At 35.9% G+C, this 17,182-nt stretch overlaps 1 protein-coding gene across 8 annotated transcripts in view; it reads left to right on the top strand.

Annotated features, from left to right (window-relative positions):
• Window positions 1-15,905, top strand: part of Plekha1 (pleckstrin homology domain containing, family A (phosphoinositide binding specific) member 1) — a 48,709-nt gene extending 32,804 nt beyond the window's left edge. For 2 of the 8 annotated variants that reach the window (XM_013021953.1, XM_013021952.1), the window contains exons 7-12: window positions 2,126-2,269; window positions 4,569-4,637; window positions 9,022-9,086; window positions 9,790-9,853; window positions 11,605-11,715; window positions 14,315-15,905. In XM_013021953.1, coding sequence (XP_012877407.1) covers window positions 2,126-2,269; window positions 4,569-4,637; window positions 9,022-9,086; window positions 9,790-9,853; window positions 11,605-11,715; window positions 14,315-14,629 — 768 coding nt within the window. In that variant the 3' untranslated portion in view covers window positions 14,630-15,905. Of the gene's footprint in view, window positions 1-2,125; window positions 2,270-4,568; window positions 4,638-9,021; window positions 9,087-9,789; window positions 9,854-11,604; window positions 11,716-12,880; window positions 13,030-14,314 lie in introns of all 8 variants that reach the window. The other 6 variants (XM_013021960.1, XM_013021957.1, XM_013021958.1 and 3 more) reach the window with 6 other exon arrangements.
• Window positions 15,906-17,182: the final 1,277 nt, after the last annotated feature.

Here is a 17,182-nt window from a genome sequence, read left to right as displayed (position 1 = left end):
AAAAATCCTTGCTCTAGCAAGAACTTTTAGTTATTACCAATCTTAGATTTTTAAAAAATAAAATGGATGTTTGCTTTTTCCAAAGGTAATGGTTTTAACCTGTTGATATATAGCTAAATTAAGCATTCCCTATGTTATATTGCATTAATATTAAGGATAATTCTGTTTATCTGTACTTGTATTAAGATACTACAGTAGTTAATGTTGTTTAATAATTTGGATTCTTTGGGAGATAGCCTTAAAGAATTACAAACAAATTTATTGCTTTCTTATTTTATAATACAATTTTTAAAAATTATAAAGTTTTGGGCTAAGAAGGTGGCTCAGTGGTAGAGTGTTTGCCTTGTGTGCATGAGACCTTGGGTTCGATTCCTTAGCACCACATAAGCAGGAAAAGCCGGAAGTGACACTGTGGCTCAAGTGGTAGGGCGCTAGCCTTGAGCAGAAGAGCTGAGGGATAGCGCCCAGGCCCAGAGTTCAGGCCCCACAACCAAAAAAAAAAAAAAATCATAAAGTTTTATTTGCTCATTCTGAAAGCATTTAGGTAATTTAGAATCAAAAAATGTTAACTATCATTTGCATGATTAATTTATTTGTCAAGTATTGGGTAAATAGTTCAGTACTGGGATTAAAAGTTAAGTACCTACTATTGTTCACCTAAGTATAAAACAGGTTAAAAATTCCTCAAGATGTGTATGACAGCTAACACTTAACTTTTCTCTTGAGTTTTAGGACTTCTTAAAAATATTCATTTGCCAAAAAAAAATATTCATTTGCTTTATTTGTAGGATTCTAGATTATTGGCTGGTATAAACAAACAGGAAGCCAGTACTTTTTGGGACATAAAACATAAAACACAACCTGTCAGAAATCAGTGCAAGTACTAACAAAGACGAAGAGAAACCTTATCTCCCATTTGTTGCTGGGGGAAATGTAAAATAGTTCAGCTACTCTATAAAGGTTTGGTAAATATATTTTTATTAAAGTAAATTTGCAGTTGTCAACCCAACATTTGCATTCCTAATCCATCATCTTAAAGAAATGGCTAATTATATCCATGTGAAACCTTGTACATGAATGTTCATAGAAGCTTTATTCCTAGTAGTCAAAAGCTGGAAACAATTCCCGTGCCCTTTAATGGTGTGTGTATGTCCTTACATGAGATGTGGCACTAAAAAGAAATAGTGATTGGTAGAAGGAACAACCTGAATGAGTCATGTTGAATGGCAAAAAAAAGACTCAAAAGATTGCCTTTTATATGGTTCTACTTACATCAGAATTACAGAACTAGAGAATGAATGGTTTTGAAGAATTAGGGGTAAGGTTGCATAAGAAAACCTGGTGATGGTAAACAGTTCTGTGTCTTGATTGTGGTAATGGTGGCACAGATCTGTACATGTACCCACAACAAATAAGTCCTTGTAAACTATTAAAATCTGAATGCAGTTTGTGGAATGTACCAATAGCAGCTTCTTGGTTTTGGTAATGTGTTCTGTAGATATAATGTTCCTGTTGGGGGACTCTGATTGAAGGACTCTGATATGGTTGTTTAGTTTGGTGTAGTTTTATGATTTAAAAAAAAAAATTGTCAGTCATGGCATTTGAACTTATGGCCTGGATGCTGTCCTTGAACTCTTTTGCTTAAGGCTAGTGCTCTCCCACTTGAGCCACAGCACCACTTCCAATTTTCTGGTGGTTAATTGGAGATAAGAGTCTCAGGGACTTTCCTGCCTGGGCTGGCGTTGAACCAGTGATCCTCAGATCTCAGCCTCCCAAGTAGCTAGGATTACAGGCGTGAGCTACCAGCACCTGGCTAGTTTAATGGTTTCCCCCACTTTTTGGTGCTTCTTATGAATCTTTTATAATTATTTCAAAATAAAAAGCCCCTCCCTTCAAGAAAAAGTACTAGATGTAGGAATTAGTAGAAGCAAAGAAGTAGAAATTTGCACTGATGAATGGCAGAAAGGTTATGAAGTATTTCCAGTTAATTAAAAAAATTCTTACTTTAAAATCTCTGTTCCTTACTTCCCTGAGAGAGATTTTCTGCCAGGTTAACATGAAGTGAAAGAAGGTTTTGAATGCTAAATAAGCAAGACAATAATCTTTTTGTTGTGTTTTATTTTAGAAAGAAGATGTAAATGAATGTGGTGAAAGTATTGACAGAAATAATTTGAAGCGGTCACAAAGCCATCTTACCTACTTTCCTCCTAAACCACCTCCAGACAGTGCTGTTATCAAAGCTGGATATTGTGTAAAACAAGGAGCAGTGGTGAGTAGCTGAACAAATGTGAAGGGATCACAGATGAGCACATGCCAGGGAAGCTTGCAAGTTAACATTAAAGTGTTTGCTTTATTTTATGAAACACCTACAGTGGAGACTAGAATGCCAGAAAGAGTTGGGACATAGGGAGGGTCTTGTTCTGTGTTTGTAATGAATGCAGTGCTCTTCTTTCCTGTTTCCACTGAGCTTTCTTAACAGCTTTCAGAAAGTTTTTCTGTTGATTTCACACCACCATTACCATTCCCCAATAATAGGTCAGGGAAAGAGCTCACTGTGCCTACAGTAGGGAAGATGGTAGGCCCAGGGCTCAGGACCTGCTATTGTTTGACTGAGTTCCATGGAAAGCTGTTGTGAGTGGTGTTACTTAAACTTCTTAAACTTGTAGGCTTCTAGATTCTTTTGAGAAGAAAAAAAACAAATATATATACACATATATATGCATATATACATATATGTATATATAATATACAACAAATTTATATGTATTTATAATTATATACATATATAATATGTATATGTAACACACATATATAATATATTTGTATATTTTAAACAATTTAAATATATTTACACATATGAATATAATATAGAAATTATAATTACAAGAAATTATACATTTTAAATATATATGTTATATATTATATGAGATAATATTCAATATAATATACTATTTGATATTATGTATAATATGTTATCTATTATATAATATATAAATATTTATATATATATTTAAAATTTTGGTGCTGGTTCTGGGGCTTGAACTCAGGGCCTGGGCACTTGTCCCTGAGCCTTTTTTTTGCTCAATGCCAGGGCTCTATCACTTGAGCCATAGTGCTACTTCTGGCCTTTTGGGGGAGGGGTGGTTAATTAGAAATAAGAGACTCATAGACTTTCCTGTCAGAGCTGGCTTTGAACCACAGTCCTCAGCTCTCAGCCTCCTTGAGTAGCTAGGATAACTGATGTCCAGTTGAAAAGAAAACTATTTTATAAAACCTACAGCCTAGTGTTTTTTGAAAGATGTAAATGACCAGTGTATACATTGAGATAGTACCTGGTACTCCCTAGTGAGAGTGCTACAAGTTAGCCTAGCTATTCCTACACAGACAGCTCTATGACGAAGTTATTAAAGACCTAAGGTACTTTTCTGCCTGGTAGAGTATATGCCTGTAATCTAGTATTGTAGCACATTCTTCAGCACTTGGGAGATTCACGAGTTCCAGACCAGCTTAGACTGAATAGGAAGACCTTGTCTTAGAAAAAAAAAAAGTACTTAAAAATTTATTTTTTCTATGTGAACTAAATCTTTCAAATGTCATGAGTAAAATGCATCAAACTCTCCTATTTGGCTGCTCATCAATGTCTGGCAGTCCAAAAAGTGATGCTTCCAGTCTCAGAAATTGAAGGCAAGCACCTGAGGATTTTCACTGTGGAGTATTTACGGGGCACTAGAGTCAGAATTCTCTCACAAAATTCTTTGATGCACACTGTGTGTATGCTAATTGGAGTTTTTAGGGAGATAGCCCCTTTTGTTTACCAAGTCTACAATATCAGTAACTTTGAGATATTTTAGTTCAGTGACAAAAAAACTTGTGTAAGATGTTCCTTAAATGTTTCCTTTCTAGATTCATTTTATTATGTACTTACTGCTTTATTCCTATGTATAAACTACTTGAAGAAAGATTTGTAAGTTTTATAAATGGAAAAACCTGATGTGGTTAAATAACATTTCCTGTGCTTGCTCTTTGCTTTGTGGGGGTTAGGTGGTAGGAAGGAAAGGAAATACTTTTATCTTTTTTTACCTGAGCATTAAAACTATGAAATATTGGGCTAGGAATGTGGCTCAGTGGTAGAGTGCTTGCCTAGCATACATGAACTCCCGGGTTCGATTCCTCAGTACCACATGAACAGAAAAAGCTCAGAGTGGCTCTGTGGCTCAAGTGGTAGAGTGGTAGCCTTGCTCCGTGGCTCAAGTGGTAGAGTGGTAGCCTTGAGCAAAAGAAGCTCAGGGACAGTGAACACACCCTGAGTTCAAACTTCAGGATTGGCAAAAAAAAAAATCCAAAAAATTATGAAATATCATAGTGCCATTAATCAAATATGAAAACCAATAACCAAAAGTTTGAAGGCCTCATTACCAAAGGAAACTGTTTTATTTACCACCTCACAAAGGGAAGATTGCAAGGCTTCTGAGAACTTGGCACTTCTGACTGTGGGTTCATAATGGAACTAAGTAGTCATTAACATTTGGCATTCTTAGAAGTCTCACATCTGTATTCATCTCTGGTAGATGAAAAACTGGAAAAGAAGATACTTTCAGTTGGATGAAAATACAATAGGCTACTTCAAATCAGAACTGGTATGTTGCTGTGTCTCAAATATTGCTTTACAAATGTTTAAGAAATGTAGTAATTGTATGATTTATGCCATTCTCTATTTTTAGAATAATCCAATTCTGGTTTTGAGGCACTGATAGTTCATTTTACTTTGTTGTGATTTCTTTGGCTAATAGAATATTCTTAAACATATCTTACATAAAACTGTTTTGATTTCAAAGAAGCATTCTGTCTTGAAAGATCTAAAATTACTAGTACCTCCTCATCTGTAAATTTCCTCTGTAGGGGTATTGGAAGCATAGTTGGAAGGTCAGTATTTAAACCTTTGTATTTCTGCTTTTCTTCTCAGCCCTCTCTTGATATTTTCTTTTCCTAGATCAGATTGACTCCTAAATTGGATTACATGAGACGGTTTGACCTATCTGAAGGTAGACTCAGAAAATAAGAATTCTCTTCCACTGGTCCAAGTAGCATTATTAAAAATTGTCAGGTGAGCCGGGCTCCAGTGGCTCACACCTGTAATCTTAGCTAATCAGGAGGCTGAGATCTGAGGATCGCGGTTCAAAGCCAGCCTGGGCAGGAAAGCCCATGAAACTCTTTATCTCCAATAAACCACCAGAAAACCGGAAGTGGCGCTGTAGCTCAAGTGGTAGAGTGCTTGCCTTGAGCTGAAGAGCTGAGGGACAGCGTCCAAGACCAGAGTTCAAGCCCCATGACTGACAAAAAAAAAAATTGTAAAAATTGTCAGGTGACATGATTTCAATAATAGATGGTTCTATAAATTAATGTAGTTACATGGTATTGAGAGAAGAACCATGTACATTATTTAAATGAAGGGATCAAGGTGACATTGTCTAGTAGGGCTTTTTGCTGAGGGCTTCCATCTTGCTAGGTAGATTTTCTATTGCTTCATCCATGCCCTCAATCATTTTTCTCTGGTTATTTTTGAGATAGGGTCTTGCTTTTTTCTCAGAATGGCCTGGACTGTGATCTTTATGGAATGATAAGGTCACTTTGAAAACATTCCCCTCACCAAATTAGGAGCAGAGCATCAAAATACAAAATTCTATAATACAGATTATAGCCCTCTAAATGAAATAGGACTTCAGGAGCCCAAACCAGTGTAAGTAAATAGTAGAATGGTGAATGTATGTATGTATATGTTGAGGGAAGAGCTGTTTACATAGTTACAAAATACCTACAGACAAAGTCGAAAACTGAGCACAAAAAGTAACATTCAGTGACTTGGCTGGTAGTCACTTCCTTGGCAGGCAGTCAGCCTTTTCAGAAGAACTTCATTGATGGTGAGAAATTAAAGCCACCTGACAGGAATTATGGCACTAAGTGCAACATTACTTCAGTCCCTTCACTGGCTGAAGGTACATAATCTGAGTTTAATCCTAAAGGAACATCAGACACAGAAAATGAGGGACATACTACCAAACAAGGTATCTTGTTGTGTCTTCAAGATTATTAGTTGAGGAACGGGTGGGCAACTCTCCTATACTAATGGAAGGAATGGAACCTGTGACTAGCTGAATCTGTTTGCCTTAATAAAAGACAGTTTGGGGGTAGTTTGCTGACTGGTGGTTGTGATCGTGTGAAAGGATGGCTTTACAGGAAAAGCACACTGAAGTATTCAGGGATTGTGTGACCAGGTCAGCAACTCACTCTCCAGTGGCCCCGCTAAATTAGTTTCTTAATATTAGTATTTAGCCTATGTTTCGAAGTTTTAAGCAGGGATAGAAGGACAAATATGTAGGAGAAGAATGAACAAAGAAGAATTTATTTAAGAAGGAACTGGGCTGAGGATGTAATTCAGTGGTAGAACACTTAGTGCAAAGCCTTTGGTGCAACCCTTAGTACTAAAAAATAAAAGTAAAATGGTCTTACAAACGTGAAAAGAAGCCAGGTGCTGGTGGCTCATACCTGTATATCCTAGCTCATCAGGAGGCTGAGCTCTGAGTTGCTGTTTGAAGTCAGCCCAGGCAGGAAAGTCCACGAGACTCTTAACTCCAATAAATTGCTAAGAAACTAAGTTGGAAATGGCACTGTGGCTCAAGTGGTAGAGCACTAACCTTGAGCACAGAGATGCTCAGGGATAGTGCCTAGGCTCTGAGTTCAAATCCTGGGCCAAAAAAAAATTGTGAAAAGATAGTCAACATCACTCATAATGAAAGAAATGCAATTAAAACAGCACTATTACTTTTCATCTGTCATGAGAAGGTTGTGACTGCTCGAAGAGCTCCATAAACTGTCTTCCACAAACAATTACAAATGCCATTGTGTAAGCAGAAGAACCAGGATCCCTAGAGAACTGTCTGGTTTCAGTGCTTGGACAAAAAAAGTACATGCTGAGCCCAGAACAACTAGTGGTGCCAGAAATTAGAGTCTCAGATACTGACGGCTGTGAGTTAGAAAGACATGGTAGCCAACATGGAGGTGCTCCGAGTGACTGCACTCAGATTTGAGCAGCAAAGTAAATATAACTATGGATTATAACCCAGAGAATCCATGAGCCGTGAATAAATATATGCAGAAAGAAAGGTGTCTCCTCAGAGCCCAGTTCCATCTTAAAACATGTTGCATGGATTTTCAGGGCTAGAGAAACCACCATTTGGAAGCTACTACACCAATAAAGATTTGTTCCATGTTTGATGAAACTTGTGGGCAAAATTATAGTGAGAAACTGTGTACTACATGAACTCCAGTTATTTGCCCAAAACATAACAGTGATGAGAGGAAAAAGTAACTTTACAGCAACTGACAACAGTTACTATCAGTAAGCATGAGATCATTTGTAACACACCAATATCTGGCCAGCCCCCATACATGCGCCTGCTAATGTGATATGCTGAGAACATAGCGTCATATCTGTGGTTTCCTGTCAAAATGTATTACTTGAATCTGAGTGAATAATCAGACAAACCCAATTGGGAGACATTCTGTGAAATAACTGGCCTAGAAATTTTAAAACTAAAAAGAAAAGAAAAAAGACCAAAGAACTATTCCACAGTAAAGGAGAGTTAAGAGACATGACAGCCAAAAATAAGATATAAGCCTGTATTGAACCTTGGACAGAAAAGAGGTCATTTTTCTTTTGCTATAAAAGGATATTTGTCAGGTAATTAGTGAAATCAGAATATAGTAATTAGATAACAGTATTGTGACTGTCAAGTTTCTGGGTTCCCTAATTGTACCATGATCACATAAGAGTATGTGTATGTTTTAGACGATGTATAACCAAGTAGTTAGTAGTAAGATGTACCATTATCTACAACCTGTCTTAAGACATTTCAGGAAAAAAATCTATATACCCACAAATATATTTTATACACAAATGCATAGGTGTACTGACATAAAACAATTGCAAGGTATGTAGAAATAATTTGTACTACTTTTGTAAGTCACTTGTGGTCAGAAGTTCAGAATAAAACTTACTTTGTAAAGCTCTAAAAACTTACGATTAAAAGAACAAATGTTCTGTCATGGTTTACTTTTTTTCCCCTTGGTGCTGCATAAAATGAGGCATATCTTAATCTCATGAGAGCAGTTTTAGTGAAATACAAATTAGTGTTTAATGGATTTTTGAAAATTATTGCTATGCTACTAAGAATAAATGTGTTTTATATTTCTTTTTTGTTGTTGTTATTGGTTGTGGGGCTTGAACTACTGGGCCTGGGCACTGTCCCTCAGCTCTTCAGCTCAAGGGGGGTGCTCTACCACTTGAGCCACAGCATCACTTCTGGTTTTCTAGTGGTTAATTGGAGATGAGTCTCACGAACTTTCCTGCCCAGGCTGGCTTTGAACCGTGATCCTCAGATCTCAGCCTCCTGAGTAGCTAGGATCTCAGGTGTGAGCCACCGGCGTCTGGCTATATTTGTTTCTTATATTTAATTATGTTTAATGTCAAATCATCAGTTTCTTTATGAGAATAAGTTAAGTTGCAACATAAACCTAGATTGTAGGCTGTGGAAGGTAGGAGATTAAAACATTTAAAGTGTAGTAGGTGTCTCAGCATTTATTAAACATGCATTTGATAAGTGGTGCTTGTTTTCATAAGAAAGTGATGTGTTTGTAATGTGACAGATTTGAGTCAAGCTGGATCACAGATGCCAAAATGGCATTCCGAGAGAGGAAGTGTTTGTAGTAACTGAGTCACCCAGTTCACCTAGGACCTAGCTTGCTGGCTAATTAATTGGTGTTACTAAGCTGCACAAAACTCTTGGAACAACAGTGCTGCTAAGAGAATAGAATTTGAGCTGTTTTAAATCTGAATGGTTCAAATGGTTAAGTTTTAGATGTACTTCAAGAGAGGATGCAATTCCAGATAGGACAGCTAACCCTTGAAAGGATTTTAAGAATAAAAGTCCTGAATCTGTTTACTTTTATTTTTTTTCTGGCCAGGAAAAGGAACCTCTCCGAGTAATACCACTTAAAGAGGTTCATAAAGTCCAGGAATGTAAACAAAGGTAAGGAACTGCTCTTGACTATACATTTGGCACACTCAGTAATACAGAACCATGCCTTAATTTCATTTATGTGCTTGTTATAGCATGTATTTTCCATTTTGGTTTTAGTGTTATCTTTAGTTCCTCATAGTTGGGATATGTTAAAATTTTCAAAACCATTATTCAAATATTTTGTTTGTAAAAATGAAGACAAAACTCAGAAATGAAAAGGAAAAATTTAATGGAATGACCCTATCAGATTTTGTACTAATTTTTGTGCGTAAAATATGTTGCAGAATAGAGCATTATAAAAAATAAATTAGCAAAAAATATAAAATTAAAAGAAGTTGCAGGTGTGGTTTAGGTGGTAGAGTGTCAGCCAGTTGGCAAAAGTATCAGATCAGGAGTTCAAATCTTGTTCTCAGACAAAAAAAAAAAAAAAAGGAAGAAAAACTATATTTGCTGGGCTGTGGTTGACTTGAATAAACTAGTTTTTTACATTTAGAAGCTTTGGACTTCAAAGTTGCCTTATGAACCTTTTCTAAAACCAGTTAACTACACATAATAGATACATTTTAATACCAAAAAAATGGGAAAGTAATTGGGTTTTTGGTAAATTAAGTCAATATTTTACTTGATTCATAACTTGGCACTGAGTAAACAAGTGAAAGACTAATCAAACAACTGCTGTTTAAGTGCAATTGGATAATTTTTTTTTCAACAGTGACATAATGATGAGGGACAACTTATTTGAAATTGTAACAACATCTCGAACTTTCTATGTTCAGGTAAGACTTAATTGGAGACTAGATCTTCTCATAAGGAATCTACAACTTTAGAAGTGAAATAAATGTAAATAAAGCGTGTAGCTTTTGATATTAAAAGAAACTACAGTTCATTAACTTAATTAAGATCATTGTGCATGAAGGGTTATTGGTAGGTTATATGCTCAGGAATGGGTTATCTATGATGAATTAATGAAATGGAACTAAATGGTATATGGAGGAAAGGAAATGATATTTTAACTCACATTTTAAGTGTATACCTTCAGATTAGATTATCTTTACATGTTTTGGAACTTTGTTTTTCAATTATGTCATTTTTGGTCATTTTATAAAATGAGAGGCTCAGTACCCACTATCAAAATAGTTGGTAGATATTATTATATTCTGTTAGTAGGCATCTGTATTTAAATTTAAAATGTGGTTTTTGTTTGAATTATTTAAATAGAATATTTAAAAGGTCAGTTAATTGTTTCATGAACGTTACCTATGCTTATTATTACAGAGAAATGAAGAAAGTGGTAGTTCATACACAATTCCATCTTGAGAACCTTTTTTTTTTTCCTGCTTTCTATTTTTTTTTTGCCTGTCCTGGGCCTTGAACTAAGGGCCTAGGCGCTGTCCCTGAGCTTTTTTGCTCAAAGCTGGCGCTTTACCACTTGAGCCACAGCGCCACTTCCAGCCTTTTCAGAGTAGCTTATTGGAAATTAGAGTTTCACAGACTTTCCTACTCAGTATGGCTTTGAACTGTGGTCCTCAGATCTCAGCCTCCTGAGTAGCTAGGATTACAAATCTGAGCTAGTAAGGTGATACTAGCTGTAGAGTTAAATCCTGTTTTGCATATTGTTATCTTTTTCCCATATGTTAAAAATGGCCTGAAAACCATACTTGAGTGTATGGATGTTCTACAAGTAAATTGTTTCTCCATATTCTGTGTCTGAACTGTTCATGTACATTGTTTCATATATCTTCTACCATATATATTGTATCTTTGGACAATATGCCTGAATTTTTTTCCAATTTTTTTTAAAGGATATGTTTCTAGGTGAAGTTTTAACCATCAGCAAGAGTCTTAATTTTGTCAGATTGATTTCTAGAATTGTGCTTCTTAAATTTTTCCTTTAAAATGTCTTTGTTACAATGTCATTGATTCAATAAACATTCTGTATCTTTAACATTTTTGAACTTTTAGATACAAGAACTTTTAGAAGCAAGAAGTTGTATCTGCACCCTTTCAGGCCCTTTTTTAATTAGAGTAATTTCATAAGATTTTAAATTCATGTTGGTAGCCTGTCCTTTTCTGGAAATAGAGTTCTTTGGTATATGGTCATCAGTAGTTTTTTAATAGTTCAGGAAGTTATTTCAAGAAATAAAAAAGATGTCAAAATGTTTTTTTAATCATAGTTTTAAATATATAACGAGGTGTGTGTGTGTGTGTGTGTGTGTGTTTGTAGTTGATTCAGTGGTGTAACCGGTAGAACAAAAAATGGCTTTATTTCTTCCTCTCTCATTTTCTTTCCAGAAGTGTGCATTATTAACATTTTTTGATGTGTCTGATCTTGAAATATTAAGTGCCGAACTTGTGTCTTAGTATAGTAACTTACTGAGAAAATGCTTCTACAATATTGTTTGTATACCATTGCCCTAGAATAATTTTGTCAGTAACGGTATGTTACCAAAATACATACATTGGATTTATAGACGTACAAGGTAGTTTTGAGGAAACGTTGACTGAATGAGCCCTTTCTTTCTTTTAGGCTGATAGTCCTGAAGAGATGCACAGTTGGATCAAAGCCATCTCTGGTGCCATTGTAGCACAGCGGGGACCTGGCCGATCAGCCTCTTCTGTAGGTTTCCTGCTCTCTGGGGTGAGACTCCCGAGGGTCCTCCATCCTGTTGAATTGTTTTCCTTCCTTTGACCCTTAATCCCTCTTTTCTTCCTTTGTTGAAATTTATTTGCATGTTGACTTTCATACAAATTGGACTTGCAAAAAATAATGCATTTCTAATGTAATGCTTCCTTGTAGTGTTCCATATACATAACTTTCTGTGTGCACTGTATTGTGTTAAATGCACAAGCAGGACAACTAAGGAATAAATGTTTCCTTGCTTTGTTTTAGCAATTCTTACTTACTCCTTAGTAGTTTGACACTTAGTATAGTATGTGGCCTAATTATGCAAACGACCTTCAATTCTAGTGTTACACTTTTGTGACATCCCATTTCCTCTTTACTTCCTTAATTTCAGTTAAGTTTTATTTGGCTTAATAGTACCAAAGGCTCCTGACCAAGTAGGAGTCTTAAATGTAGTTTTGTGCTCTTGTTTAGTATTTTCTATTTCATGCTTTTATTCTAATTTAGTATGTTAATATAAAAGTTTGCTTCTGAAAACTACTGTGATTATCTTTGTGCATGTATGATAATAATAAAATTGAAAAGAAATGTTCTACTTAGAAATAGTAAGAAAATATTTTCTATTATGTTGAGGCTTATAGAATTAGGTTTTGCTTGGAATACTTTAGCAACTCTAGCAACTTTGATCTAAAAATGCAAATCCTGATGAAAAATGAAAATGTATGGTATCACCAGCAGAACTGGTCTAACATGTAATATAATAGCCTTTATTATCTAGATTCACTATATGTGCTAGCTATTCCATGCATTGTAGGTTTCCCTGGATAGTATTGTCTTTTCCTGATAGTACTATCTATAGATAGTAGTTTTTCTCATTTCTTAATTGTTTTCTCAGTTCTTAATTCTACCTATTTATCTTTTGGGATATCTAAGAAGCCACCTTCCTAGGTGTTAATTTTGTAACTGCACCTATTTCATGTGACTTTTTCAGTAATCAAGTATGAGATTCTCTGCAAAAACAGTGTCTGTTGGGAAGAGGAAAAGGTGGAGAAGGGTGTTTGTGTTTTGTGCTTTGTGGTGGGGCAAATTGGACTAGCTATGACTATCAGCGGAACTTTCTCTCTCCCTCCCTCTCCTGAGTATAGGTTAACTCTAATCGTAGCTTTGCACTGTGTTCCAGATGCGGCAGGCCAGAAGGCTGTCGAACCCTTGTATACAGAGGTATACATCAAGAACTGGTGAATGCAGCACGTATGTGGGCGCTCACGCAAACGTGCCTTCTTAGTAGAGGGCCCGGACTTACTTACTACTGACAACTGATCTTAGAAAGTTGAGTTAACCAAACTGCCTTTCGCAGTTGTCATAACTGACTTTGTCAACACTAACACAAACTACTTCATTAGAGACATCAAGTTGAGTATGTGCACTTAAAATTAAAGAAATACAACTTTACTAATGGAAAGAGACATTAAAGTAGCTTCTAAAAATTAATTGACCAAATTGCTGCAAGAGTGTTTTGGTTTTTATAGTTTATATACTTTGAGATATTTTAGATAACATTTTAAATGCACCTTTATTTTAAGGAAACGCGTGCAATTTAAGGAAATTACATGCAAACTTTGCATGCAGATATATTGCATAGGCTGTATATTGTTATGTTTTGCATGACATTTTAAATCTCTAGTGAAATTTAGCCATGTAATAAGACTTCATAGTGTTTTCAAGCACTTTGTTTTCAAAGCTACTAGTATCATAAATCAACATACTCTGCTTGGAACTGCATAGTGCAGTGCATTTAGAATGGTCATATTTAATGGTATCTTCAGATTTGATCTAGTTAGAAGCATATTAGAATATTCACAACTGATACTCACCAAAGTAAAGACTCAATTGCACCCTTACCTTTAAAATCTTAGACCCTGTGAATAAACCACATGCGTACAACTAAATACACTAAATTAAAAAGTGAAAAGACTTTGCTATTTTTGACTGCAGTGAAATTCAAGAAAGCAAAAAACTGCTAGACAAAATAATGTTTGAAAAATCTTGATTCTTATTGATGAAACATTTGAAGCCAGCCTAGACAGAGAACCTGTCTTGAAAATAATCAGTAAAAACTAGGGCTGGAGGTGTGGCTCAATTGGTAAAGTACCAGCCTTGAGTTCGAACCTCAGTACTCCAAAACACGTATTCCATTATTGATGTTCATTTTATTTTTATCTTTTTAAAACGCATCAATTCCCATTGTCAGTTGAGAATATACTCGTAGATCAAAGGGTGAAGCTGGTAGCCTACTTTTAAACATAGTCCGGTTGCAGTTGGAACACTGTTTCCCAGTATAAGCTGTCTTACAGGGTCATAAAGTACTGAATTCAGCTTTGGTGACAGAACTAGCTTCTTAGTGGAAATGGTTGTTGGCTGTCATTGCTTTGAACTCACTTCTAAAAATGCATTGCTTTGGGAAAGAGCTTGGCACGTTTATGCTGCATGGTTCATGCTTCTGCTTTGAGTGTGTGTGTCTATGTGTGTTTGTTTTTCAGAGAATCAAGTCTTACTGAGTTACTAACTTTATTATTAATGATTGACTGGGTTTGACCACCGCTACTCTTTCCAGGAGCATTCCAGCTGTCCTTCCGAATCCAAGTACACTCCCCGCCCTGCCGGTGCAGCAGCAGCCACCTCACATTCCGCAGCCTGTCGCAGCCACTCTCTGGTCTCAAGCTTTACCATGGAGAAGCGAGGATTTTACGAATCTCTTGCCAAGGTCAAGCCAGGGAACTTCAAGGTCCAGACTGTCTCTTCAAGAGAACCAGCTTCCAAAGTGACTGAGCAAGCTCTGCTAAAACATCAAAGTAAAAATGGCCCTCAGGAAATAGATCACGACCCAGTGGACTTGGATGACGCAAGCCTTCCAGTGAGCGACGTGTAAAATGGAGGCGTGTGGGGCCTCTTGGCCCCACGCATCCCAATCCCTCAGTGTCCTTTCATGAGGCTGTAGCCAAAGATGATAGTGAGATGGGTTAGTGCTCATGGTGGACTGCCTCCTAGATGTGCACTGTCTATATGTAAGCTGATAAACCAAGAATCTAGGGAGTAGCCAAAGGGAATGTCATTTCTTTAAGAATGAGAGAAAAATGCCTAATGGTTTCAGTATCATTTGTCTGAGGCTTTCTGTGTTCTCATTTGGGTGGTAAAAAGTTGTATGTGGTATTTTTTTCCTAGTGACTTGGACAGTTTAAATGTTTTAACAACTTAAAACATGAAAAATGCTTACTAATTATTTTGGTCATTTAAAAATGCTACTATGACTTCCTATTAAATGTTCAATATTTTTCTTATTGGTTACTATTATCAAACGGAATACCACCAGATTAAGATCTAAAACTCATGGTGTCTGTGGTGCTGCCAGATGTATACTGCGGGGTGGACTGTTTTGAATGATACATTTTTGATATTCTGGATCTCAAGGTGACTGCTAGGTTTTGCATAGAGGATAGGATATGGTTAGACCATGGTTAAAGATAGCGAGCTGTAGAAGAGGGGAAAATGAACATTCAAGTGACTGTATCCGAGATGCTTGTTTGAAAAGATTTGTCAGGACTTGGAGCTGTCAGTGCTTTATTCAGTGAAAATTACTTGGTCAGAAATGTTTGGAGATCTGATTTTCTTATCAAAGTTTTCTATATAGTTCTTATTTTGATATTTGAATCAGTGAAAGACCTCAAGTTTATATGTAAAGTCAGGACTGCCCCAGTCACAAAAAGGTGTGGCCTCTACTTTTCTGTCATTAATAACCTATATTCAAGTGCCTGTGTTTTTCATCTTGTCTAGGAGTATGCTCAAAAGTCCTATATGATTGGCTTTAAACATTGAGATAAAATTAATTTTCAGTAGAATAGTTTAATGTGTTAAATAAGATAGCATTTTATGTTAGATATACCGGAATGCTGGTATTCTTCTATCTGTGCAATATATGTTTTTTAAAAGCAAATTTGAGTATACATTTAATCTTGGGGATATCATAAATATTAGCACCTCTCTAAAGAAGTCTTAGTTTCAAGAGTTGAATGATAGACCAGTTTGAGCAAGTACCATTTTGTGGTTCAGTCTTGAATATTTGCTTTAAGAAAAGAAGTCTTGAATTTCACATGCTGCTATTTTTATGATATTTTACCATTTTACAGTACTGTTTTGTTTTGAATTCATGCATATCACTGTTCTTTTTTTTTTCTTTCTTTCTTTTTTTCTGTCAGTCGTGGAGCTTGAACTCAGGGCCTGGGCACTGTCCCTGAGCTTTTACGCTCAAGGCTAATGCTCTATCACTTTGAGCCACAGCACCACTTGTTTCTTTTTATTTTCTAAGATGACTTCTTGTCTAAGAGAGAAGTTGCTACTACAGTGGTAGGTAGTAGGGTCCAGAGGTTATAAGATATATTATACTAGAATTACACAGTATCTATTGGTTTAAAAGTCCATATGCCTAAGAATGCCCGCTCAACTTTTTATTCATAAGCTAATTTTTTAAAAGCTATATTTAGATTTTTCTCTTTTGCACCTTCATTTGAAAGGGTAGAATGAAAAGGTTTAGGTAATTGCCACTTTTTCTGCTGACATAGCCATTGTAATGGTTCTTTTGAGTTTCTTTTTCATGAACACATCTAAAATCTTGTGTAGACCTTTCGTAGTACCTAAGAACCTCATAGCATTTTCTTTGGTACAGCTTCCACATTGCATGCCATGCTAGCATATTTTGGTATTGGTAATTTGATATATTTCATGGTGGCAAAATACTAGCTCTATTTTGGAACTTTTTTAGATAGAACTACCCTTACTTAATAGCATAGGGAAATGTTTTTGTGATTGTCAGGGTCTCTTAATATTTATCTCAATTCTTTTATAACTCTATGGAAATTATTTAATTATTTTAAAACTTACACTTTTCCTGTAAATATGTCACATCTGAAGTGTCACAAAATCTGACATCCCTTACTATGTGCTGCATTTTTCCTGTGTGTATAACATGTCTTCTTTCACAGTGGGAGTGTGCACGTCCCAATGTTCACTGTTACCTCTGTTACCTGTATGTGTCAAACTGGTTGAACACTGTAATGACTTGAGAATAAACTGCTCAGAATTCCTTCTATTTATTTCTCATTTTACTTGGTCTCTGTGTGGGAAAGTCAATGGAATAAGGACAGAATAATTTTGCTTGACTGACATGAATTTACAGACTGAATGGTGGTAATTATTTGGTAATTTCTGAAAGAATAGGAAACTGCAAGTCTGAGTATATATTAAAGGCATTTTCATGTAAATTGTACAAGGAAAATTTTTTCTCTTGGAAAAAAAGTTATTTTGCTAATTAAAAACCATGTTGTCAGAAGCACAGTTAAAGGTGTTACCTGTGGAACACATTTCAGTTGTTTGAGCTGCTTTCTGTGTGCTTGGTTATTGGTGGATGAGATGCAGAATCTGCTCAATT

Source organism: Dipodomys ordii, unplaced genomic scaffold (genome assembly GCF_000151885.1).
Source record: "Dipodomys ordii isolate 6190 unplaced genomic scaffold, Dord_2.0 Scaffold58, whole genome shotgun sequence".
NCBI lineage: Eukaryota > Metazoa > Chordata > Mammalia > Rodentia > Heteromyidae > Dipodomys > Dipodomys ordii.
This window is presented reverse-complemented; position numbering and strand designations above follow the sequence as displayed.